A 27211-nucleotide genomic window follows, 5' to 3' on the forward strand; every position below is an offset into this window, starting at 1 on the left:
GAATGCAGATAGGAGTCGCGGTGGTATTATGTTAATGACGGGCGGGCCATGTGAAATGGCTAGGTGACGTCAAGTCTCATTTCACGGAGAGTGAAACAAACATGGCGACAGAATGGAGTGGGCAGGCGTATATTCTCACTGTAATCGTTTTTATATGGAGTGGAGTTGGTGAATGTTCGGGGACAGCGGTCTCCGAGGTCAGTAACAGCCGAATCTTTGGCATGCGGTTGTTACACAGCAACAAGGAGGCGACGACCACAGAGCAGGGGTTCATCCAGATAGTCGAGGAGAGTCACATCCTTCTCAGACTCTACGGACTACAGATCAATAATAACACCTGGGCAGATATTAAGTTTACGGAACAAGGCGACGACGACAATAGCGACGATGACAATGGTGACTTTAACAGGACTTGTGTACATTTTACCAAAGATATTGTCATTTGGACTAACATGACCGCAAATGTCAAGGGTACATCGGCGGTACTGAGCATAAAAATTAAACCGCTTCGGAAGAACGAGCCAAAAAAGGAATATGGTTTGTGTGTCAGGCAAGAACAAGATGGTAAGTGGTACCTGTTGGGAAAACCTGATGGCTGGTTACAGGTGGTTGAGGAGAAACATAGTTTACTTCCCTTGTGGCTTCAGATTATAATCATATGCTGTCTCCTGGTTCTATCTGGCATGTTCAGTGGGCTGAATCTTGGGCTTATGGCTTTGGACCCAATGGAGCTCCGAATCGTTCAAAGTTGTGGTACCGATAAAGAGAGGAAATACGCTCGTAAGATAGAGCCCATACGGAGGAAAGGAAACTACTTGCTGTGTTCACTTCTCCTTGGAAACGTGTTAGTCAACACCACGCTTACCATCCTGCTTGACGACCTCATAGGATCAGGTTTTGGTGCTGTGATTGCCTCTACCAGCGGCATCGTCGTGTTCGGCGAAATCGTGCCTCAGGCTCTGTGCTCCCGCCACGGTCTGGCTGTTGGTGCCAACACCATCACGGTCACCAAATTATTCATGTTACTCACATTCCCACTCTCGTTTCCCATCAGCAAGATACTGGACTGTGTACTTGGACAGGAGATCGGCACAGTCTACAATCGGGAGAAGCTGGTGGGGATGCTGAAAGTGACAGAGCCATACAACGACCTTGTCAAAGAGGAGCTAAACATGATTCAGGGTGCTTTGGAGCTTCGGACGAAGACCGTAGAGGACGTGATGACGCCTGTCAATGACTGCTTCATGATCAACAGTGACACTGTACTTGACTTCAACACCATGTCAGAGATTATGGAGAGTGGCTACACGCGCATCCCGGTGTTCGAGGGTGAACGTTCCAACATCGTGGACATTCTCTTCGTCAAGGATTTGGCCTTTGTGGACCCAGACGACTGCACAACCCTCAAAACCATCACCAAGTTCTACAACCATCCGGTCCACTTCGTGTTCCATGATACCAAGTTGGATTCCATGTTAGAAGAGTTCAAAAAAGGTTAGCCGCTGTTTTAGTGTCCTCTTACAAATGCTCATCACTTTGTTATATCAGTGCGAATGCCTACCATAGATACATGGGAAGTTGGAAGAGAAGGGGACTGTCTATGGTGAACAATAAGAATAGCCGTAATTTGATGCTTAGCAGTAGTTTCCCTATTATGTAGACAAAATCACATGTAAAACTAGCCCTGTTTGTACACAGTGTGAAGTGAATGGAGGAGCAGTTATAGACAAAGTGATCACTGGACAAAGTTAGGCTAATGCTACAAACAGTAGGGATAGTCTCAGGTCAGGCAGTGATTTTCTTCCTTATTGCTGTTAGACTCACCAGCTTTCACCTTTGCCATGAGTGTGGTGACATGCCGCTCTTCAGGTAGTGTGTGTGTGTGTGTGTGTGTGTGTGTGTGTGTGTGTGTGTGTGTGTGTGTGTGTGTGTGTGTGTGTGTGTGTGTGTGTGTGTATGTGTACACTTTCAGTTGGCCTATCTTATCTCAGTTCAGTCAAATCCCTTTAGTCTAAGGGGAACTGATAATAGCTGACAATTACCACCCCCACCCACAAAAGTAAACACACTTGTCTGTCATTATTCTGCCCCTTTCTGACAGTTGGCTGTGGATAAAAGATCTTTTCAGCAGGATTTAGTCTCGCCATTGCTGTTTGTCCACACGCTAGGTGAAGTTTACAAACTTGAGGCTATTGTTTTAATAGCCCCATCTGGCTTACAGATTACTTTAGTGATACAGCACTCTCCTGAGTGGATCACTGTCAGGGATCTAAAAACAGCAGTTCAGGCAACACCACACGTCTCTCCTTTTCCCCCCTCTGAAGACACTGAAATAGCCTGCACCAATCCACACCAGATCCGCGTCAGGTGCGGCCTAGTGTGAGGCACTGTCTAGGTGTGTAGTAGGGGTGTGACATGCACTGTACACTCAAAGTTCACCTATGGAATGTGCTTAACCGGTTGGCTTGTGGCTTGGCCACTGACAGGCAGAGGATAGTTTGATATTAGACACAGTTCTAGCCTACACGCATCTGTGTCCAGTTTGGTGCAGATTCGTCTAGTGTCTTTGGCACTGTCTGGGTGCGTAGGGGTGGGACATGCTCTGATACACCTGAACATTCAAAGCCTGTTTGATAACCTATGACATGAGCTCAACGGTTGGGGTCTTGGCCGTGGACAGGCAGGAGATGGTTTGATATAGGCTACTAGACACAGATATATCCTACACGTATCTGCATCCGGTTTGGGGCAGATCCGTTGTAGTGTGAGCCATAAGGACAACGTGACGCTCAGTGCTTCATATCTTCTATGATATGTGCTCAACGGCAGGGCTCTCTGCCAATAAAAGGCTTAGGACGGTGTGCTACTCTATAGTGAGAGACTTTCTTGTGTGTGTAGGACTGTGTGCAGTAGAGAGAGGGTAGTGTAGTCCTGTATCAGCCTCCGGTCACAGAGCACTGTCTGCCGCAAGACCTCTCACAGCATGCAGTTGTGCTCCTCCTCACCTCTCCCTCAGACTTATTCAAGGTCACCCGCTGTTATGATCTCTGTCCCAGCACCCCACTAGGCCCCCCCCCCACACACACAAACACTCACACACACACTCTCTCTCTCGCTCTCTCTCTCTCTCGCTCTCTCTCTCTCGCACGCACGCACGCATGCACACACACACACACACACACACACACACACACACACACACACACACACACATACACATACACTCTCTTTCTCTCTCTCTCTCTCTCACGCACCGGGCACACATACACACACACATGCACACTCTCTCTCTCTCTCACGCACCGGGCACACATACACACACATACACATGCACACACTCACTCTCTCTCACACACACACACACACACACACACACACACACACACACACACACACACACAATCACATGCTGAGTGGTGGTGGTGGTGGTGGCCTGCACAGGCATGACACAGCAGATCAGCATGCAGACATTTCTCTCAAGCCTCATGTACACTCACTCCCAGATTGCAACAAATTCTCAAACTTATCTGACCCTAACTGGCATTGATCAGGACTAGATCCGTTCTATTTTAAATTATACTCCGTAGGTCAGTGGGACCGCATTAGGTGCTTTAAAGATGCGGTTTGCGATTCTGTCGAAAGTTTGTTTACATTTGAGCTGAGCAGCCAATCAAATTAAACCCCTTCCTTCTGTTCTCATGAGGCAACGTGTTGATTGGCTGGAAATAGTTTATGGCCATTATGTTTTTTGACTGTGAGGAGGCCTTTGTGCAGGCTGTACCCTCTGCAAACAGCCGCTATAGCCATGGAGATTTCCCTAGAACACAGTGGGTGATAGGATAGAGAGTTAGTTGATTGATTGATCTATTTGATTGATTGATTTGATTGATTTGTTTGATCTCTGTTTTCCTGCCGGCTTCATTGTGTGTCACTGTGTTGTATGTTTACCCATGAGTGAATGTATGTTCTCTCATTCTCTTTGGAGTGATCGCATGAGAACCGTCACCAAGTCTAACAGTGTAATCCCCAGCCCTGCCTTGTCAGTAGACAGTGTAAACATTGGCAGACGACACGGTAAATGTGTTTAGTGAAGGGCTGCCGCTTTGATTAGAGGTACGGTATGTTGTTCTGACGATGTTAACCTCCAAACAGGCTGAGAAAATGACTAAACCCACAGCATTCGATGTAATCCACACCGGCAAGCTCATGGAGTAAGCTCATTTGGTTGGAGTTTATTACAGCCTCCTTATGTTGTTCTTGACTCAGTTTCTCGAAGCTCTCTCGTTGTGAGAAGATGTTGGTGGTCACGTCTCTCTGTTTACGAGGAACATGAATCAGCAAATAAAACATACACACACACACACACACTAATACACGCACATAGACGTCAGAAGATATTTTTAGAGTTCAGAATAAGATTTACCCAGTACTTATTGTATACAGTTTCTCAAAATAGATCTGGCTTTGGTATGAGACCCTTAAGTATCAGCTTAAAGAACTTCACCTCTCATCTTGTCTATTAGCTTAGGCTACCCTATGTTAAGTGAATGGAGTTAGTGGTATGGTACATTGTAACGTGTAAATCAGAGAGAAATATCCATGTTTGTTTTTTTACATTTTACTTCCCTCCTCTTGAGTTTTGCAGAAGTCTTGTGTGTGTGTGTGTGCGCCTCTTCCGTCTCCACCCCCATCAGAAACGATCCTTTGTGTCATGTGTCCTCACTGAGTGCCCTTTGGCATTGTGAACGCAATCGACAGCACACACACACACACACACACACACACACACACACACACACACACACACACACACACACACACACACACACACACTATCTACCTGAGGAGCGGCATGTCGCTACACACTGCGTCCAGGCTGGGTTGGGCTGCTGCCACTCCCTCCTCTGTGCTCTGCCAATGCCTTCCACTCCCCAGCACACAGGTTTATAACAGGGCCTGTGAAATGATGTCTCAACCAGCACACAGGTTTATAACAGGGCCTGTGAAACGATTACTCAACCAGCACACTGATAAGACAGCCTGACGCAAGACTCAGTCAGGATCTCCTTGGTCTTTTAAAAAAAAAAAAAAATGTATGTCTGGCAATTTGTCAGTTTTTTTCCCCCTCAGCTTCCCTGTGTTTCAGTTCTGTTGTTGCTGTAAAGAGAGGCACGTTGACCTAGAGCTTGATGGAGGGCTGGTGTAGAACAACAACAGAGCAGAGGCAGAAAAAGAAGCAGCGGGTGGATTGGCCCCTGTGCTGCTGTTTAGGCCAAAGGCCTTTAGGGCTGTTTTTATGGAGGCCCTTCAGGTGTGCTGCTGCTGCTGCTGCTGTTGCTGAGTCACTCAGATTCTTTGGCTCCTGGCAGCAGGCGGACTCCGCAACCACCCCTTCCCCTACACACACACACATGCGCACACACACGCATACGCACACACGCACACACGCACACACGCACACACGCACACACGCACACACGCACACACGCACACACGCATACACACACACACACACAGCGAGTCATTTGACCTCCTCTCTGACATAAAGGGAGTCTGTCATGTGACCTGGGCTACCCGTGGTTTGCATCTGTTTGTGTGTGTGTTTGGTGAGAGGGGGGATTGAAGTAAGCTGTGTGTGTGTGTGGGTGTGTGTGTGTGCGCGCACAGGAGCCATAATCTCCTGCTGGTGTGTTTTTGTTTTGCCTGTGTGCAGTGCATTTTGCTGTTATCGTAACAGCTAACCAGGTTCTACATAAGTGTGTTGTTTAAGTGTGTGTCTGGATAGGTGTGTGTGTGTGACATAAGCTTCTTTGCGGTAATAGGATCATGTGTGTGTGTGTGTGTGTGTGTGTGTGTGTGGGGGGGGGGGGGTCTTGCTTGTGCTGTCTGAAGACTTTTCTGAAATGTCTTCTAACTCTCCTCCCTCCCTCTTGGTATCTTGTCATCACTTTATTTCGCTGAGTTGGACGATGTGAGGGATGTCAGCTATGTCTACTGTAGCACGTGTCTTCACCACAAATCAGGGAACTTGATCTCTGTCCGTCTCTCTCTCTCTTGCTCTCTCTATCCCCCTCTCTATCCCCCTCCATCCTTCCTTCTCATCCTGACCTCTTGACTAATCTGTCCAGTCTTGTCCCTGTCCTCTAAGAGCCCACAGGTCTTGACCAATCACGTCAATGTCTGTCTGAAGGGTCCTCTCTGCTGTGTAGTGTCTGTGATTCAGCTATTCCTCTTTTTTTTCATCCTTTTCTTCAGTCTGTTCACCACATATATGCATCTGTGCAGTTCTTCAGTTGTGTCATTTAGCCTGAGATCATTTTCTTTCATTCACTTCCTGTTTGTATGTTGCTCTGCATAGACTTTCCTTTTGTTGCTTTGGAAAGCTGTTTTTAATTCATATCCTGAATGAGATCAGCTTGTTGATAAACGGTTATGCTTGCATGCAATTAGCATAAACAAGCTGACGGCCTCAGAAACGACTTGTGAGAAAAGCATGAACTCAGAACATGACTATCACTTTGGCCCGACTGTGTTGACATGGCACAGTGTGTAGATACAGACAGTTACAGTGTTCAATATGGACTGCAGGTGTTTCTGAGAAGCTCAAGCAACCCTCAACCATAAGATTATAACAAATGGCCCTGCACACAATTGTGTGGGGGTGTGTGTTCCATATTGTCACTCAATGTGTTCCATTTGTCAGTGTATGTGTATGTGTGTGTTCACACTTAAAACATATCAGTTTTCTGATCGCATTGCGACACACTGTTCTGTGTGAGATCACTGGCAGCGACACCCTGAACAGTCTGGTTGGTTGGCACAATTTCTTTCTCTGTGTGTGTGTGTGTGTGTGTGTGTGTGTGTGTGTGTGTGTGTGTGTGTGTGTGTGTGTGTGTGTGTGTGTGTGTGAGAGAGAGAGAGTGACACCGAGACAGAGAGAGAGCCAGTGTATCTGTGTGTGACACAGAGAGGGTGAGAGACGGTGAACATTTGTGTGTGTGTGAGGGAGTAAGTGAGTGACTCAACATGCGTTTATGTGCATATATGTGTGTGTACATATATCAGTATATGAATAAGATCATTAATAGCCCTGTGGTGATTTCCAGTAAGGTGTACTCTCCTGAAGTTTGGTTTTCTCTTGGCGGTTGTGGAGGACAGCTTAGCGCAGGCCAGGAATGAGCTCCCATGAGCACCAGTCGCTTCCTAAGCAACTGCCAATCCCTCACACAGCAGCGGGATAGTATTGGTAGGAAGTATTAGGCTACAAGTGAGTTTTAGTTGCTGTGTTGGTAGGAAGTATTAGGCTACAAGTGAGTTTTAGTTGCTGTGTTGGTAGGAAGTATTAGGCTACAAGTGAGTTTTAGTTGCTGTGTTGGTAGGAAGTATTAGGCCAGGAGTGAGGGGATACGCTTTTGTTTGTTATGTTGTTATCTTGTTGTCCAATAGCACATCTCTCAACAAGGGATATTTGTGCACTGCTCTTTAAATGAAGACTCATTGAATCCTTCAGTCTGTAAAGAGAAGCCTGCTGAGTGCATATTGATCCAACCTGAGAATTTTAACTATTAAAGGCGAACTCCAGTATTTTTTAACTTGGGTTTCCCAATAGTTTTTGCCTCCAAATGGTTACTAGGGACAAAATCAGTTAAGTAGTGAGTGAAAACGCTTTAAGCGCATAGGATTACAATGTAATTACAATGTAATCCTATGGAGCAAGCATCCATGTCAACCGCAGTACAGCCGTATCAAATCATCTGAAGTATTTATGTATTGTCATCAGAAAGCATTTCATGATCATACTGAATTATATCTTAAAGGCTAGTTGCCAAATTCAAGGGCTCAGGAGTTTTGTCTAGGTATTATGCTATTATTTAGACAAATGAAACTTCACCCGGTTGCTTTTGTTATTATTTATGTAATCCTATGTAGCAAGCATCCATGTTAACCGCAGTACAGCCGTATCAAATCATCTGAAGTAATTATGTATTGTCATCAGAAAGCATTTCATGATCATACTGAATTATATCTTAAAGGCTAGTTGCCAAATTCAAGGGCTCAGGAGTTTTGTCTAGGTATTATGCTATTATTTAGACAAATTAAACTTCCCCCGGTTGCTTTTGTTATTATTATAAATATCTTTTTTCTGAATTTCACTGTTCCACACACTGTGTGCCCAAAGTTGTGGTTAGGAATTCCCTTTTAAATCCCAGCTCCTTCTGTTCTCCCAGTTTTACTTCGAGTTGTCCTTTACCGGTTTTCCCTTTCTTATGGTTTTCCCCTGGCAGTGCTGATTGGCTAACTGGATTGATTGATCCGTGTGATGTTATCCCCTGCAGGTAAATCTCACCTGGCCATCGTCCAGAAGGTGAACAACGAGGGCGAGGGCGACCCCTTCTATGAGGTGCTGGGGCTCGTCACTCTGGAAGATGTCATTGAGGAGATTATCAAGTCTGAGATCCTCGACGAGTCGGACCAATACAGTAAGTCACCAGAGGGATGGGAAAGATGGAAAAGATGGGAGTGTCTGGGATGTGTGCTCCTACTGTCTCACTAGCTCTCAGTGGTCATCGTGTGTGTGTGTGTGTGTGTCTGGTTTTAGCTGACAACCGCAACCGGAAGAAGGTGGCCCCCAACTCTTGCAAGAGGGACTTCTCAGCCTTCAAGCCCGAGGGCGATTCCAAGGTGAAGATCTCCCCACAACTTCTACTGGCAGCACATCGCTTCCTGGCCACAGGTGAGTTATGGTCTACACACACACACATTCTCTCTCTCTCACACAGACACACACACACACACGTACACACATTTAGTCTCCCACACACACACACGAACACACACACACACACAGTCTTAATCTCTCTCTGTCTCTCTCTCTCACACACACAACCCTTTCACTCTTACACACATGTTCTATCACGCAGGAGCACGTGTACCGGTGCATGCTGTCTCTCTGACACATACCCACCCACACACACACACACAGTTGGATGAGCTCAAGATGTCTTAGGAAAGAAAGTTCATTTCAGTTCAGATGTATTAGTTCAGCCCCCCCTTAGCGACTTGCAGGGTCTCCAGGGTTACAGACACTAAAACCTGTACCTCACCAAGAGCAAAGCTAAAACTTCAGCCTTTTAACAGGAAGGGCAGGAGCTTAGATGAAAACATGGGTAGGAGGTAATTAGAGTTATGAGGCAGCAAGACAAAGCAGCATCATGCATACCACACACACACACACACACACACACACACACACACACACACAGTGAGATATATTCTAATGTTAAACATAGCTATTGGTCAGTGTTATATATTTTGACATGAAACATTAGTGAGTGTGGTAAACTACAACACACTGAAAACAAGCTCAACTAAATGCAGTAATGTAGCCAAGCAGGGTGTGTTAAAGAGGCGATTTGTTTATGAGGATTCTCATCAGTCAGGTGACTCTCTGTCTCTCTCTTTCTCTCGCTCACACACACAAACACATACACATAGACACACCCCTTTCACTCTTACACAAAAGGTCTCAAAAGTAGGAAATTCTTTCTTTTGATTGTCAGTATGTACATGTCGATGTGTTTATGAAAGGACTGTTCAATAAAATGTATACATTTCCTCAGAGATTGTGTAAGAACTAAAATTGGTAGTCCCAGGTGAGATCTAGTAAAAATAACATAATCTTATTTAAGAACCCAGTTGCTTACTTCCCCCTTCGCTGTTCTTGAAAACCCAGAGGCGAGCTTGTTCAGCCCAGACCAGATCTCAGAGAAGGTTCTTCTGAGGATCCTCAAGCACCCAGACGTGATCCAGGAAATCAAGTTTAACGACAGCGACAAGCGCTGTCCACAGCACTACGTCTACCAGAGGGGCAAGGCAGTGGACTTCTTCATCCTCATCCTGCAGGTAACCCAAGCAGGCACCTTTCCCTTGGGGCAGTTTGTACTGGGAGGTATTTTGGTTGTAAAATATCAATAACAAAGCTGGGGTTTTGAGAAAATGGTCAATACTGTGTGCTTGACAAGTGCAGTCAGATTTCATGCAAAGTAGTGCAATGTAGTTGCATGCATTATAATGCAACACTTGTTTTAACAGAGGGAAAAAAAATGGCATATCCTTTTTTACTAATATCCACCAATATCCAAAGGGATTGTGACATGTTTAAGGCAAATTGAGTCTGTATTGACATTCATTATGAGAACTAAACCACTGATCCAGTACAGCACATGGGTACGGTAGAACCCAGAACTCTTGACCCAAGCCTGATGGCACTGGTTGGTGATTCCCTGAACCGCGCTAGCATCTGTTTAAACAAGCTGTTTAGTTTTCATTTATGCCCCTTATCTAGTGTGCTACAGAGGTTAAGGAGAGAATGTACGACGCCGTTGCTAACAACAGATCCCAGGGTTTGTGAGCACAGGTGTGGCGAAGGGTCATTCAGCATTCAGCTGTAATGATGGTTCTTACCCTCATCTATGCAGAGTCAAGGCATCGCTGGTCAGAGGTTTAACCTTTTAACCTTTAAACCTCCATCACTAGCACAGGGCTCTTAGGCGGCTTGTTTGGGGGGAAAAATGGCTTTAAACACTGGGCCAGAGTGCTTGAGGTTAACACCGTCTTCCCCAAGCCATTTTTAGCCTCCTCTGGGGTAGGTGAACTGGGGCGATGAGCCGATCTGGCTGATCCCGGGAGGCTGCACTGGTGAGGGGCAAGGGTTAGGAAGTCTGTGGAGAGAGAGGGAGTAACTCCCTTAGTGACGATGGAAGATGGGGGACATGGAGTAACGGTAAACTGGACCCTCAGCGTGCGGACGTCTGTCTGCGCGCTGCGCGTAGGACTGTGAGGTTATGTTTACTACAGAGCGTCACAGAGTCACTAAGCAACGCAAAGAGAGGACTGAAGAGTGCAGGGTCAGGGGTTAACTTGGGGTCGACCCCGCCACGCGCTCTAGACACGGCTCTGTCCTAATTGATCCCGTTTGCAGACACATGAAGGGGAAGGGCTCTGCTGTCAATCACCGGCATTTACCGATGCTTATCTCCCTAACCTGCAGGGGGATGATTGGATCATAAATAACATGGGTTGATGTATGTGAACAGTAAAGCTGGAGTAGGCGATGTAGGCAGTTCATTCCAACTTCTGCCACCCTTCGCCATAGAATGAATTCAGCCCCTTTTCTTTTTACGTCCAACATGATCTTTTTTTCTAGAACCCGGGAGGATCCCGGAGCCTGTTCATTTCCCAGAGCGTCTATTTTAGGTGTGATGCATAACCTATCTAAATATGAAGTCAGCCATTTACTATTCCAAAGGAAGAATTGTTTATAGCAGCTTGCAAATTGCTTGTAATTAACGCCATTGCTAAAAGCTGTCATTGTACAGACCCTTGACTTTTTCATGCCGTCCATTTTCCCATGATGATCCTCTTCCTCTTTCTCAGTGTGGGTCTGTGTGCATAGGAAAGAGATGTATGTAGAGAGAGAGGACAAAACTGTGTGAGGTGAGGCCATACTAACCAACTTCCAGTCTCTCTGAGTAGATGACGGGAACATTCAACTTGTAGACCTTGTAGTCACTCAGCCCATCTCCACACTCTGAACCTTGCTCCCACAGTCTCCTGAGGTCTTCCCATGGGTCTGTTGTGTCACTACTTTCCACTAAACAGTCATTAGTCTGAGACACAAATCCAGTCATCATTAAGCACAACAAGCCCCCCACCCCACCCCAGCCCCTTCATCATCTCAATGGTATGTGCTCAGCATGGGAAAGTGCCAAGAACAGAATGTTCCATGCAAAGATGGTAGAGTTGGTGGGGGGTTAAAGGAGTCTTTTGTGTTTTGTACCTACAGAGGCGTTCTTACAGTGTAGGTGTTCTTATTGCTGTACTGTTGGAAGAAGGAAGGAAGTGAGTGTTTAGATAATGATTAGGTGTGGGTTAGGGTTAGTGTGTTTGTGTTGAAAATGCAGAGACCGGTGGGGGTCCAAGAATGTAGTTTAGGGACAAACCTGGCTAAGTTAAGTCAGAGTATGTGATAAACCTCCTAATATAAGAGCCCTATGGCTTCCTTATCCTGGCAAAAAAAAAGCCAAAGGGCTCTTTTTAGCCAGGTGTGTCAGTATCCCCCCAAGAAAGCCTCAGAGGTTTCTGTTATTCTCAAAGCACCTACATGGCAACAGCTGCCAGATCATTTAGATCAAGACACTTTAGCTCAAGTGCTCCAAATAATTGTCACTTACAATATCAAGGACCTGGTACTGTTCCTTACAGTGACCTTGAGTGATTTATGGCTTGTTAAAAAATATACAAAACAGATAATGCAACCAATCACTGCATTGACAGCTATAAGGACGCTGCATACTGTATACTGTAGGCTGTGTAGTTCAAACATGTTCAGATTGTTGTGCGTGTGCGTGTGCGTGTGCGTGTGCGCGTGCGTGTTTAAATTGATTCTATTATTTCTAAGCCCAAATGTTCGCTGTTTCCAATTCTGTGTGGGCTAGCTTGTCAGCTTGCTAGTTCTCCAGATAACAATGTTATTTAACCGTGGAATTTATTGAGTTTATTTTGTTAATTCAGTGTCTGCCTAAACAGACTCACTGTGGTAGACATGTCGATTGGGCAGATTACTATTTGCTATCGTTGTTATAGTTACTATTCAAACTGGTTCTGCGTCATATACACTTAGGCAAGAGCTGAATGATGACTAAGCAAGTCACAAAAGAGATAGCATCTCCGACGTCATTCAGCCCATTTTGTAGGTGAACCCGAAGCGGTGTGGCCCGGCTCAGGAGAGAGTCCAAACTGAGCACGGCGCGGCACATTTTGGCGCCATTGAACTTGCAATTGGAAAATAAAACCCATTGGGGACTTCTCTTCCACGCTCCTCAACGAGAGGTGGTGAGATCGACAAAGGAAAAAAGAGAGGGAGGGAGCTGGAAAGAGAGAATGAGGGGATGGATAGAGAGAGAGAGATGGAGTCAGAGCATGTTAGAGGACAGAAGGTAAAGAGAACGAGAGGCAGTTTGAGAGCGGAGAACCGCAGAGACAGGGGCAGAGGCCTCAGGATAAAAAAAAGGGTTGAGGAGCCAAAAGGCTGGAAGGTAATGACAGATGGCTCTGTGAGGACTAGGAGCTCCCCAGTTTGCCATGGACTCTGGAACGGGCCAGGCAGAAATACCGGCCAGGTACTGACCAGGTCCGGGTCTGAATCAACAGCTTGCTGGGTCTCCAGGGCAACATGAGTGTTTGTCTTAATGAGCTCAAAGAGACACTCAGTGAATCACTCTGCCCTCTGTGCATCCCTGGACTGACCTCATGAAAAGAGCGAAGGAATGGCAGTAAGTTAGAGGAAAAAGAGAAGGGAAAGCAGATTAAGGTAATGTCATTGTCATTGTTTTTTAACAAACTGCATTGTGGTCATCATAGTGAGTGTTGCATTTAAAATTACAGGCAAGTTTTAGTTTCTCATTTAGCAATTTTATTGAGTTTTTTTTTTTTTATTGTTTATGATTTGTGTCCTTACTAGTTAGTGATACCAATGGTAAACATAGTGACAGGTTTTGTGGTTGACCATGACTCCAAGTCCTGTGTCTATACCGCACATCTTTTCTCACTAACATGTTCTCACTAAACAGTATTAAATGTAAAAACAAACAGGAACATTCAGTAGCCATTAGGTGCGTCTAAGCAAGAGGACCATGGCTGAGTCCTGTGGGTGAGTCACTGCCTCATCCTCTTATGTGACTCAGAGGAAGACATTATGTCCCCCTGCCACGACATCTAAACTATGGGTCACCTCTTTTCCCAGGCCTTTTGCCTGTCAGTCATGTCAGACCCAGAAGTGATCTGCTTTTTCGTCGCCGTGGGGGAAGAGGCCAGTGGCCTATTAGAAGTAGCTCTGTATCGCCCTCCAGCAGTGGTCAGATTGAGCTTTTTAATGGAGGCCACTGCAGAGATGAAGAACTGACTTTGTGATAGACTGACCAAGTATTGAATAAGAAATGAGCGCTGCAGCGAATGCAAAAGTAAGGCGAAATAAGAGTTTTCTTTGTAGTTTTATATTTGTGTATTAGTTAAGATGGAAGTTGGTATTAAATATGACTCTAAATGACCAACGCAAACCAACACACCATCAAAACTGCCTCGTGCTCCTTTAAATGTAAAAACACGTCTTAGCATAGATACAGTCACTACTGATTAAAATAAATGGTAAAGCTGTTACCATCAAGAGCTTGTGTAAGCTTTCACATTGGCTTTCACAGTGTCTCTCCCTGAGGTATTCTTGTGTTTCTGTCTATGATTGACAGATACATTGGACCCTTGACCCAACGCCACATTATCCGAAAGACAAACACTATACAACAGTCAGGTGAAAGAGTGAATCGTTGTCATTTGACATGTTAACATTTAGCAGTGGGCAGGGCCCTTCTCTTAAAGCAACAGCGTACTTTAAAGCTAAACTCTAGCAACCCAGCTTAGGCTTGGATTGAGTTCACTGTGTGATCATTTTGTAAGACAGAATGCTTTTCAGCACATAGAGAAGTCTCTCGTGTGGCTGTCCAAACACATGGCTATAGTCACTACATGGTTATAGTCACTACATCGATGCTCCCTTCAAAACCCACCGTTACGGGGGCAGTTTGAAGGCGTCTTAGCAGACAGGAAAGAAAGTTATCCGTTTTGAACAGTCTTTTATGACTCGCTGTCATGTTAGATGAGATGTGAGAGAGAATTTTACCCCGATACAAACGGATCCATAGTTACTTAACATTTGGTCCACTAGACTTCACCATTGCAGAAAGACCACATTACTTAGTGTGCTACGTATATGAACATTGGTCTAATAAGATGATTTCTGATTTGTGTTGAAAATGCAGAGACCAGGGGGGAGGGGGTTCCAAGAACGTAGTTTAGTGACAACCCTGGCTAAGTTAAGTCAGAGTAATTGATGAACCTCTTCTTAGCCAGGTGTGTCACTATCCCCCAAGAAAGCCTCTGAGGGCTTCTGTTATTCTCAGAGCATCTACATGGCAACAGCTGCCAGATCATTTAACTCACAGTTAGCTCAAGTGCTCCAAATAATTGTCACTTACAATATCTTCAGGTTGCATCCTTATTCCTTACGGAATCAACAAACACCTAAGAAAAACACTCATCCCTTGCATGTTTGACAAGAGGGAAACCCTCTGCATTGAGTGATACTGAGCCAGTCTAACTGCCCGCCCTTGTGAACACGGTGTCTCTGACACAGCTCGATAGATCCTGAAGTGTCCAGAATAACAGGTTGAACTGGGATCATTATCTGCCCCTCCCTCCCTTTCTCTATTCTCTCTCTTTTTTTTTGTGGTCTTTCCCTTATTATTTCTGCATCTTCTTTTGACTCTACAAGGTGAGCCACTGTTTGCTCTCTGCGTTGGTCAGCTTGAGGGCCTCTGCACATTGTAGCATAAAGAAGGCACTGGTTAAATGACATTCAAGAGATGCAGTCACCTTTGTAAATTATTTATTTTCTGTGTGTGATTTCTGCTAACAAATTGTAGGTGTGGCGGGGTCCACGGTTGGTCCTTATTCATCCAAGACGCTTGTTCAAACACAACAACCAGATATCCTAGCTTGGCTTACTGACCCCACCCCCACCCCTGTGTTTGCCAGTCCCCCCTTCCCCTCCACTCCCTAGTAACATCAACACGTGTTATGTCCCTGCCATGGTAAGTCCCTCTGCATAGCTTTGGAGGTATGATGATAATGCAGTGTCCTTCACTGTGTAAGCAACTGACCCCCGGCATCCCCCCACCTCACACTCCGGTGCACAGGGGCTACTGGAGGGGAAGAGAGATGCAGAAGATCCCAAGGGAATGTGAGAGTTAGGGGAGTCATAGGTATTTGGGCTTTAGACGCCATGATGGGTACATGTTAGCACCCAGACTAGCTGATTGAAGAGGGTGAAAGTTATCGGTTGACTAGGCGGTGATCTCTTTCTCTAAAACGTGTTTATCTCTGCATTTCTCTCTCTGTCTGCTCCTCTGGCCTTCTCTGTGTTTCTTGATCTTTCACACATTCTCTCGCTCGCCCACAAATAAAAAAGATGTCGCTTGTAGATGTTCCCTGAGTTCCCTGAGGGGGATTAGCTGGGTCGAGCTGCCCCTGCCCCTCTCACATTCCTGGGCAGAGGCTCGGCCCTAAGCTCTGGATCAAACCAAGCACACCATGCTCTCACATGAGTAAATACACCCTTAAACACACTCTGTGTTTGTGCGTGACAAATCTAACATTACAGTTAAAGCATTGCCTTTGTGTGTGTTACGTCTCAATGAAACCAAGCACACCATGCTCTGACAAGGGTAAATACACCCTTATACACGCTATGTGTGTGTGGGTGACAATCAAGCGTTACAGTTAAAGCATTGCCTTTGTGTGCGTTACGTCTGGATCAAACCGAACACACCATACCCTCACATGAGTTAAATATGCTCACTTTTTTATGTGTGATGGTCTTTTAGTGTCGTCTTGTTTGTTTGTTTGTATGTGAGTGTGTGTATTTCCATGTATGTGACCTGTGCCTGAATCACTCTCCCTTAGGGTCGTGTCGAAGTGGAAGCAGGGAATGAGAACATGAAGTTTGAGACCGGGCCCTTTTCCTTCTATGGAGTCATGGCTTTGGGTGAGTAGGCCATCAAAAATGTTCTGTGCCTTTTAATACATCAGTTTGACAAAGTAAGGGCACACATAAGGCAATTGTATGTCATTAATAGTGTGTGTGTGTGGGGTGGGGTTACCAGAAACCGTTGTGCCAACAAAGTAACACTGTCACTGTCAATTTAATGTCACTAGCATACAGGCATGGAATTGACCCTAAAAGAACCAAATAGCAGATCAGTGGGTGACGAGAAACACTTTTCAGTCGGTCATATGAAGCCATTGTGTAAAGCACAGTAGGGTCCTGTGCTTCTCTTTCATATGCCCACAGCTACGGGAATCACAGCAGGGTTAATATATTAGTTACACATCAACCCGCCCTGTTATGACTTTACTGTTTACTTACTGCAGTGGAGCGTGCCTATTTCACTACTGCCACCTAGAGGCTGATTTTAAATATGGCTACAACAAATAAGTCAGACTTTTACTTCTCAGATTTTGTGGTCTGTTGTCCACTCCATAAAGCCAATACAAGAAAACCAAGGCATGAAAGTGAGCTATTGGAAATGTCACAATACAAATGTTACTACTGTGATTCACAAGACTTTATTTATGAAACTCCCTTCATATGATGATATGTGATCCCAATGGTGTTGATTGCCTCAGGCATGTTGTCAGATATGTTCTCTGTTTAGCCTTCGGAGGACCTATTTCTGACGAGGATTAAGGCAGGCTAAAAACACTGATTAGTAATTTTCCATTCGGTGCGAAACTTAATCCAGGACTGTGGCTTGTTTTTATTAGTACGGATTCCTTTTGTGAAGGACCTCAATGAAGGACTTCCAATCTGATTGGAGGCCTTGGGGGTTTTCTTAAAAAACAAAAAAAACATCAACCGATAACATTTGGTTACTTTTCTGTTTTGTTTTCACCTCCTCTGTCTTCACACATCAGTGATGGGTCCCCACAGCCATTAGGGGTACGCTTTGTGAATGTTTTGTCCTTGCCTCTCTGCCTCTCTGCCTCTTTCTCTCTGTGTCTCTCTCTTTCTCTTTGTGTCTCTTTATGTTTCTCATCCTCTCAGTTCTCTCTGTCTTTCTCTGTGCTTTTTTTCCCCCTTCTCCCTCGCTCGCTTACTCACTCACTCTCTCAGGTGACGAGCCACCACCCTCAGGTACATGATAAAGAATGTAGTCGGTTCTTGTTCAAAACCCCACACCCCTCTCCCTGCCCGCTAATCCTCCCCTGCAGCTTAGCCTGCTGTGTGCATCCCTCTTCACTGTTGACCTAGCCCACCCTAGTGGATGTTAACAGTGATTCAGTGGTTGGTTGGTATATTATAGCATGAGTACTCACCGCCGACCCCCCCCCCCCCCAGATCATGAGGTAGGTGCAGCTGTCCTGGACTGGGCTAGACTGTATTGCACTGTAATCTAGCTGATCCGTGGACACATTATAATATCGCACATACCTGACCTACCCCCCCACCCTTCATATTTGTGACCTACTCAAAGTTTCATTCTACCATGTGGGTTTGCTTGTGTGTCAGTCTGTCTGTCTGTCTGTCTGTCTGTCTGTCTGTCTGTCATGATCGTTGTTTCATTATAATCTTGTTTCTGTTGTCTGTCTGTCTCTATGGAAACCAGAGAGAGAGACAGAGAGTCTCTCTTATGCTTTCGCTCTCTCTTTCACTCTCTCTCTGCCTCTTCGTCAGTCTCTCTCTTGCACTCTTGTTCTCATTCTTTTGTTTCTCTCTCTATCTGTCTCGCTCTGTCCCTCCTCATATGTGCTCCCTTCTTCCCTCTCTCTCTCTCTCGCTCTCTCTCTTTCTGTGTCTTTCTCACTCAGTGGTTCCCCCTCGCCCTCGTTTCCTCTCTAAAGTATCTCTGTTCTCTTGGTTGCCAGGTAAACGCCGGCATGTCTGGGGATCCTAACCATGAGTTTCACGGGGGAGGGGAGGTGTATAGCGTTTACAATAGAGGCAGCCAGTTTGAACAGCAATAGTTTCCCTTGGTCCTTGGTTTCATCCTCCACTCTGAGCCCTGATTCAGCCAGCCAATCAGAAGCAACCTCTTTGACACGTCCATTTGTGTTGTCCAATCTGTTTGGACAGTGGTGACTCTTAGAACATGGTCATTTGCGGTATTGTATTTGAGTCATTTAGTCACGTGAATACATTGTTTTTGGAATTCCAGGTGTGGACCATACCTGTGTTTGCCTGTTCTTGGTGGTGTGAGAACGATCGCAATCAAACTGTGGTGATGTTTCCCATATTTTGAGAAGGCAATCTGTTCTCAGGAAAGAGAGTTGTGTCTTCTGACGCGGACAGTTACCACTTTAAAAATGTATGTGTAAAATTTGTATTTTACTGATCATACAAACCTATCACAGAAAATGAATCCACAACTGCATTGGGTGTAGCGACAAATTTATCTCATACGTTTTTGCATGATAGTGAATGATGCACTGGGCGTGAAGCAGCACCTGTCATTACTACCTCTATTGAGAAGACTCTGGGGTTGGCCCAGATCTGGCCCAGGTCTGGCTCGGTTCTGGCAGCAGTGATGAAGAGGAACTGGGTCAGGCCAGGGTCAGATCTAAAGTGAGTTCAAATTTGGGGAACAGAGGCAAACGCATTTTCTTTTGAGCTTTTAAATTTGAACGTTTTTGTGTAAACATTCCAAATTGTTCGATTTAAACTGTAACCCTTAAGTCCAGCGCTAATGTTTGTTTGCCAACAAACCACCACCTCAGACCATTTGTGCGTGTGTGTTCTCCACCTACGTTCGTAGTTGAACTCAAAGCAAACTTAAAAACTGTTTGAAAACTGTTCACAAACGTTTGCTATTTTGAACGCACCTCTCCTTCAGACTGATCAGCTGTTTTTTTTTTTGTGTGTGTGGATAAAGACAGCTCTGCACGTTTGCTGCATGACTGCATATGAGGCAGAAGGGAAATGTACTGACATTTTCACTGTAAACAAAAAACGTAATCGGACAGCTCAGTGAAGACCCAACATGCTGGACGAGATTGACTGATCATAACTAGAGAGATGGACATCTGTTCACATTGATCTGGCTGGGTCAGGGCTCTTCCCTGAAGAGGAACTAATATGTACAATATCATTGTTAACAGTAGGAAGGGAATTCCTCCATTCATTTATAGACAGTCACCGTTCCATCCACTAAGCAGAACTGCTTATCACTCATTTTACTCTAACCCACTCACCGTTGCCTCTCACAAATCAATCATCACAAACTCGCCCGTCACCAGCGGTAGTAGCCAGCATAGCTGAGGCTTTAGGCTGGTCCAGGAAGTCACAGGAAGTCTCTGTGACCTATAACCTGCCAAGTGGAGCCAGGTGTCACTGACATCTGGAAAATCCACAGCTTGTCTTCCTGAAGAACTTCATTATAGCGTGCATCATGCAGATAGTAGGCTAGTCTAACCACCACCATCAGGCAAATGAAATGTATCACTTGTGTTGGATATCTTTATTTTGTTGGTGATTTCTCTAAAGGAGGTTTACTCACTCAGATGTAGCCTTGTATGTATGATGATCGAGGAGAGATCGTTTCATGTGTGATTTAGAAGATGCTTCTGGCTAGTCCCCATGGGTGCTTTTGGGAAGCAGCCCTATTCACTGACACAGCTGGGATTTGTCAGTCTTACTGCTGAGCCTCGTATGTCAGTGACATTATTCTTTCGGGTGCTTTGCCATGGTCTGGCAGCACCCGTCAGTCACTCCATTAAGGTCATATCTGCAGAGTCAAATGTCATATGGTCATTTGCTCCCAGTAAACAATAATGTGCGCCCTTTGACCTGCTATTGCTTTGCTCGTGTTTATTCACGGGTCCTGTGCTTATGTACGTATACGTACAGTCTGCCACATGTTCTGAGATGACTCCCTTGGATAGACAGACCAATAGCAGACACACCCTTAAGACAGACAAGCCGACAAGCATATGGGCACAGACATCCGCAGGTCTTTTGCTATTTACATATGTCATGCATTCATAGAAACATGGGACCTAAATGTAAAGGTTGTTATGGGGTGCTAGCATGCTAATTCAATACATAGCGATGTTCAGGTTAAACTGAACAACAAACGCTGAAGCATGCTATCGTTTGCTAGCCTTTCCAGCTGTACCGGTGCAATACTGCTACTTTTCAGCATCAAAACAACACCGCCCATGTGTGAAGCCTCTCAATTGTGACCTCTAGTGGCAGTGAAAGAAATTGTCACAGAGACCCACATTTAATTTCATAAGACTATTGATCGGCAACTCTTTCTAAACCTGGAGCACAAAGTGTGTTCTCTACCAATCCTTTTTTCCACATCTCCCCCAGTGTTCTCATCTTGTTCATATTCCTGTCCTGTTTCATTGTGTGTGTGTGTGTGTGGGTGTGTGTGTGTGTGTGTGTGTGTGTGTCCATGTCCATGCATGTCTTGATACATTGTTATCCTGCATTTCCATGCATCATTCACTGTGCTAGCTGTACTTCTCATCTCTGATATTTTGTTCATGTGAGCTTTGACCTCAGGTTTGTCTAACCATATCCCTTTCATCTTGTAGTCGTGCTGTGTTTGTGTGCGTGTTTCCTTCACCCTTATGTCCATCAGTACATAATCAGTACATTTTTGTATGTTCATAATAATTGTACAGGAACTAAGTGTGTGTGTGTCTACTCGCACCTGTGTGTAGACATACCTGTGTCTGTACCTATGTGTGAGCATGACCATGACCGGATTTGTGTGTGTGTGTGTGTGTGTGTGTGTGTGTGTGTGTGTGTGTGTGTGTGAGCAAGCATACATGTGCATCCGTGTATAACTGTGTGTCCCACTCACGTGTGCTGCTTGCATTCCAGCCTTCCGCTCGCCGACCCACTCGGCCTCCATCACCTTGCCCGAGCGCTCGGACCTCCTGCCCTTCAGCGGCAGCAACACCCAGCTCAACAGCATCGCCGGCCCGCAGTACATCCCCGACTTCTGCGTCAGGGCCCTCACAGACCTGCAGTTCGTCAAGGTGAGGACTAGAGACAGGCGGGTAGTGTCCTAGATGACCGACAGCGCCAGGATGTATAGAGGTCTGGTCTGATCTGGTGTGGACCTGTGCTACATCAGGGAGAGCCAGATGTGGAGTGGATGTGGTTGCACACGTGTCTGGGTTGCCCACACACAGCCATACACACACACACACACACACACACACACACACACACACACACACACACACACACACACACATAGTAGAGACACACACACACACACACACACACATACAGTAGAGACACACACTCACAACACAGAGAGACCAATGCTTCACACACAGACAAACACACACATAGATAATGACACTTACACACACACACACACACACACACACAAGCACACAGACAAACAAAGATACACACACATACTGCATTTAAACTGTGTCATATCACTGGGAGATGCATGGAGTGGTCTGACGGCTCATGTCACGGCTCACGTGTGTATTTCTCTCGTCCTGCTCAGATCACACGCTCCCAGTACCAGAACGGACTGATGGCGTCCCGACTGGACAGCTCCCCCCAGTCTCCAGAGAGCACCAGGCTGGAGACAGACACCTCTCCCCAGACAGAGGCCCCGGAGGTGGGGGCAGACGAGACCACCTCCCTCCTCAACGACCAGAACCGGCTGCCCGCCATCGAGACCAACCACAACGCCCACACAGACAGCAGCGTGTGACACGCCCACATAACAACCCCCATCCCCCCAGTCTCTCAAACAGCAGAGGAGCTGATGGTCACACACACACACACACACACACACACACACACACACACACACACACACACACACACACACACACACACACACACACACACACACACACACACACTCTCTCTCTCACTCACTCTGAGAGGGGTGTGTTATGGTGTGGTTCTGAGACTTCTCTGTTAAGGTAACGGGTGGGGTGTATATTACATTTAAGAGAGGGTTTATTGGGGAATAATATCATTAGCTTTTTCCTGTGAGGACTAGAAGACCATGATCCAAAGATTGTGTTTGTGTGTGCTTGTGATGAACGAGGGACAAAAGCAGGCTGATTAGAATGACAAGTCAGATCAGTCATTCCCTAATCAAAAGGGTGTGTACTTCATAGACTGTACAATCCAATGATTTTTCTACATAACTAATAAGATAGCTGTTTATTCTACTATTAACTTTTGTACCCGAACATCGATCAGAAACTCATACAGACCAACTAATTTGTGTGTGTGTGTGTGTGTGTGTGTGTGTGTGTGGTTGTGTGTGTGTGTGTCAGTGGGTATGTGCCGCTATGTGCCGCCATGTGGTCACTGTTCCCCACCCTCTTCATTGCCACCTTGAGCACAAGAACTCAGGGAGAGAACCAGTGCAAATGAGCTCTTTGCGATCTAGACGTCTGTCGTAGAAGCGTTCTTCACACACAGCATCGCCTGTGTGTGGAGCTGGGAGCAGGGGGAACCCGAGTGAAGTTGTGACTCATTGATTGATTCACATATGTGCTTTTCTGTACAAACTGATCTGTGTTTCTGATATTTCAAGAGGGGAACTGGATGGTTTTTGTTTTTTGTTTGTGTTGTTTATTTGTTTTGGGTTGTTTTTTTTTAATGCCAAAGGTTGGTAGGGATTCGGCCATTGGAGTAGAGATGGAAACCCATGTCACCAATTGGTCATCTTCAGGTGAATGACATGAACAGGGGTGGAGGGGGTCAGCAGTCCTCAGAAATCAGTTCAAACTATCTGAGGAGCCTGAGGTGTTGCTTTAGGATGGAAGCAGACTTGAAAAACACCAATATGAGAGACAATATATACATGAAAATGTGTGTGTATATATATATATATGTATATGTGTATATATATATATATATATATATATATATATATATATATATATATATATATATATGCTGTATTTATTTTGCATAAGATTCAGGTTGTATATTTTTTAGAATCGTTGTTTGTTATGTGACTTGTGAGTTGTTGCACATTGTATTTTAATTGTTTTTGTCGTTAAATGGGTGTTTCATGGGTTGGCACAAGGCAACTGTCCTACTGAGCATTCCTACCCGGTACTGATTGGTTCAGATACCCACACCATTGCAAAGGCAGTCTCGTGACCCCCATCCTCATCCACCAAGGCCATTTTTGTCAGATGAAAAAAAAATTGGATAATACAGTGACATACCCTGTCAGAATGGAGTAATTCGTTTTGACTCAACTATATCCCCTCAGAGTCCTTAGCAGTTTTTTCATTGACGCAGATATATCTGAAAACATTTTCTTGAAGGCGGAAAGCATAAAGATGCGCTGTTCCTGGTCTGCTTACTTCAAACCATTCCGTTAGGATGTCGTTGTTGATGTTTGGCACTGGACACTTCAAGAGGTAGCAAATGAACTGGTTGACAGACGTCACTTGTCACCAATGAAAACCATGCCTGTGGTTGATTCCAGGTTTATGGCACCTCACTTTTCCCCCATGCATTGCTAGCATCCTCATGGTAATTGAGTGCAATTTGTATGTTAAGCTTTAACTGACCGGCTGCATCGACGGACGTTATGTCTCTGTAATACCAAACAAAGATGGCTGCTTCAGACTTTCTCGTCTGTATTGTTTCAGATAAGTCGGGTGAAGATCTGTTCTGTGGGTTGTGAGCCATATAGGCCCAAACGTGATGTGAGAGAGACTGGATTTGCACTGACTGGTTCAAGTCCCTTTGTGGTGTGGTTTACAAAGCAGACTCTTGCTTTGTTGAAGGGGACTAACTAAGCACTTTTTTGCTGCCATACACAAAGACTGATTTCATTTGCGCTCCTTTCAACTTTTTATTTTCCATTTTTTGTAAATTAAAGTGGTCTAGGACAATCAGGGTGGGGAGTAAATATTGAAATGCTTTACAGTTCATTGTATAAAATTCAAGACATTTTAGAAAAATGAAGTTTGTTGTACCAAATCTTAGACTATTTTCTTTTTGCTGCACAGCTCCATTTTGTCTGTTTCTCACTATTGTACTTGTAGATTGCCAACAATACCAACTTCTTCAGAAAGTTGCAAAATGGAACACATCCATGCCTTCACAATACTGTAAAAAAAAGTCATAATATATGTTGGTGAGCTTTGTTCTGCCTTAATGTTTTTGGTACTGTATTGCCATATAGCTCTGTGGCCTGTAGTTATGCACCCTTGATTGCTCATCATTTTTTATATTTAAATTTTTTAGTTAATGGATCCTCTTAAAGGATTCATGCAATCGCGGGGCCTGTAGTTCTGAAAGTTTTCTGTGTTTTTGTGACTGGAATGTTTTGGTTCTCGTCTCTAGTTCTACAACCACAGCAGCATATTCCACCTGGGGATCGACAAAGCTGGAGTCTTAGTCCAAAGAACCTTAAGTATGATGTGTGATTTACTTTATTTAATTTTTTTCAGGGCTATCTTTAGACTGTGAGACACTACTCACTGAAACTATCTAGCAAGACAGGAGGTAAAATGTTATCACATTATTTGCCAATATTTCTGTTGGGGGTGTGTTTCCTCTCCATTGTCTCCAGCTTTTGTTTTAATTTGTACATTTTCAAGGAAGAAACAACATATTTTATTTTCTATTTCAGTGGAAACATTACTGCAGCTTGTTCCATTGCTTTTGTACTGACACTCCATAACAGTATAAATCCATTAGCCCAAGAAAACTGAATGTGACTGTGTGAAAAAAGCAATGTTTTTCATTCTTTGTGCGGTGAGTTTGTGGAGTGACTTTTTTTTTAGATGGCAAATGTACAGTCCTCCATTTTCTCTCGCAGGCTTTAATTTTAAATATGTACATAATGTTTTGTAACTACTGTCTTAACCAATTTTGGACTTGAGATGTTAATAATAAACCTGAGATATATTTCTCTATTGGAAAGTTTTTTGTAGTTATTAGTTTTAAACTTTTAAGTTCTGTCAATAACATACCATTGCAGATGCTGTTTTATATTGTGTGTACAGTGCATTATGGACAAGAAGGGAACAGCTCCTATATGGCCAAATCTTGTGGGAAACTATCAAGAAATGATAACATCACTCTCAGCAGCACCTTTGCACAAATGACTGCTTTCATTTACAGTGTAACTCATGCTTTCATATTTACAGTGTAACTTCACCCCCAACTCCATCCACTGCTTTGAAAAATGCTTAAAAAGTGGGCAAGGGGCTGAGAGGTCCAACTACTGTGAATGAGTCTCGATCAGCAAATGAAAATAAAGTCTCGAGGACAGGTGCTAGAGAAATTCCAAACAGTCAGCAACAACTCTACCTCAACATCGGCCTTTCAAGGTTTAGGATGATTTAGATGGCGTGTTGAGCCATTTTCAACCCATAAAATGCTGATTTTTGTAAAAAAAATAAATAGTAATGTGGTCAATATTAATACCAGCACTGATGTGTTTCACTACAGTATAGCCATATCATTTAGTTTACAGCTAAAAAAAAAACATTTATGTGTGTAGCACCTCATTAATTGGGAAACATAATTCATTTTAGTTTGACCCTCGAACATAAATAAATGTCTAGCTCCAACTAGTGCCCTTATGTTATGGACAACGTCATTTGCAACTGCCTCTGCTTCTTGCAAACAGACCGTGAGCCTCTAAATTAAGAGCCTCTGCGTCTCCATCACATCGTGCCCATGCTGAGGACACATCAGAATGCCTTATTCGAAACAGAGTGATCTATCTGCATATTGAAAAGTAATAGTCTGATTGAAATGTCCTTGTGTGGAAGCCTGTGTATTGTGTTAAATATATTCATATATACGAAGCATTCCTCGTTCTTTGTTTTGTCTATGGTTTTCACATTCTACAGGCTACGGGTGTTTTGTTTTGTTTGTCCCATTAAACCAGCTCAACATAATAGCCTACCTCTAGTAGCATAATACTTCAAAACAGTAAAAAAAAGAATAACTGAATTAGTCATCAACAGACTAAGTAGGATACAAATGCACTTCCCACTAACAAAAATATCCTACAGCTTGTGTTCGCTGTAAATCTGACTTAATCCCATGTGTCTATGTTTCCAGTCATGGCATATATGGCATATTTTCACTCTCCTTAAAATGGTTATTTTTCATGCATTTTTTCATCCGAACAATTTTGATATCAAGTTTATCATTTGCTTTATGTAAGTAGGGCGAGACATGCCCGTTTTGGTATTGGATCACAGACTTTGATGACAAATCTAAATTCTCCAATCAAATGCGTCATTGGCGCTTTTGCTTTATCTGAGTGGTTCCTTCAAATATTCGAATCGGCTAACCCGGAAAGGGGCGTAGAACCGACTGTATCTAGCATGTTTTGATCAGCAAGAACGTTTTACTGCTGAGATTTGTGAGATCGTTTATTAAATAAATCGACTGCAAAGGAGATTGTTTTGCCTTCAAGTTTTTGGCACTATCTGGACCTCAGCTCACCGTTTTATCGTTTCTTGCGATAATTTCTGTTAAATACAAACATGGGTGACACAGAAGTTGGACCCAAGTTGTCTGGACCAGGTAACGTTAGCTAACGAGAAGTGAACT

At 44.5% G+C, this 27211-nt stretch overlaps 2 protein-coding genes across 4 annotated transcripts in view; both read left to right on the plus strand.

The window, feature by feature from the left end:
• On the plus strand, positions 1-22484 carry LOC105893872 (metal transporter CNNM4). Of its 2 annotated transcripts, XM_012820340.3 has the most exons (7): positions 1-1494; positions 8337-8480; positions 8600-8734; positions 9734-9903; positions 16576-16657; positions 21503-21660; positions 22149-22484. In XM_012820340.3, exons 1-7 carry the CDS (start codon positions 102-104, stop codon positions 22359-22361), a joined length of 2295 nt encoding a protein of 764 aa, XP_012675794.1. In that variant the 5' UTR covers positions 1-101; the 3' UTR covers positions 22362-22484. The 2 variants fall into 2 exon arrangements, with proteins under 2 accessions (XP_012675794.1, XP_031426582.1); XM_031570722.2 differs by lacking the exons at positions 21503-21660; positions 22149-22484 and adding an exon at positions 17786-17829.
• Positions 22480-27211, plus strand: part of ckap2l (cytoskeleton associated protein 2-like) — a 29215-nt gene continuing 24483 nt past the window's right edge. For both annotated transcript variants that reach the window (XM_012820325.3, XM_031570723.2), the window contains exon 1: positions 22480-27184. In XM_012820325.3, the coding sequence (XP_012675779.2) occupies positions 27145-27184 (40 nt within the window). In that variant the 5' untranslated portion in view covers positions 22480-27144. The remainder of the gene's footprint in view (positions 27185-27211) is intronic.

The sequence above is a fragment of the Clupea harengus genome, chromosome 7, assembly GCF_900700415.2.
Source record: "Clupea harengus chromosome 7, Ch_v2.0.2, whole genome shotgun sequence".
NCBI classification, from domain to species: Eukaryota; Metazoa; Chordata; class Actinopteri; order Clupeiformes; family Clupeidae; genus Clupea; species Clupea harengus.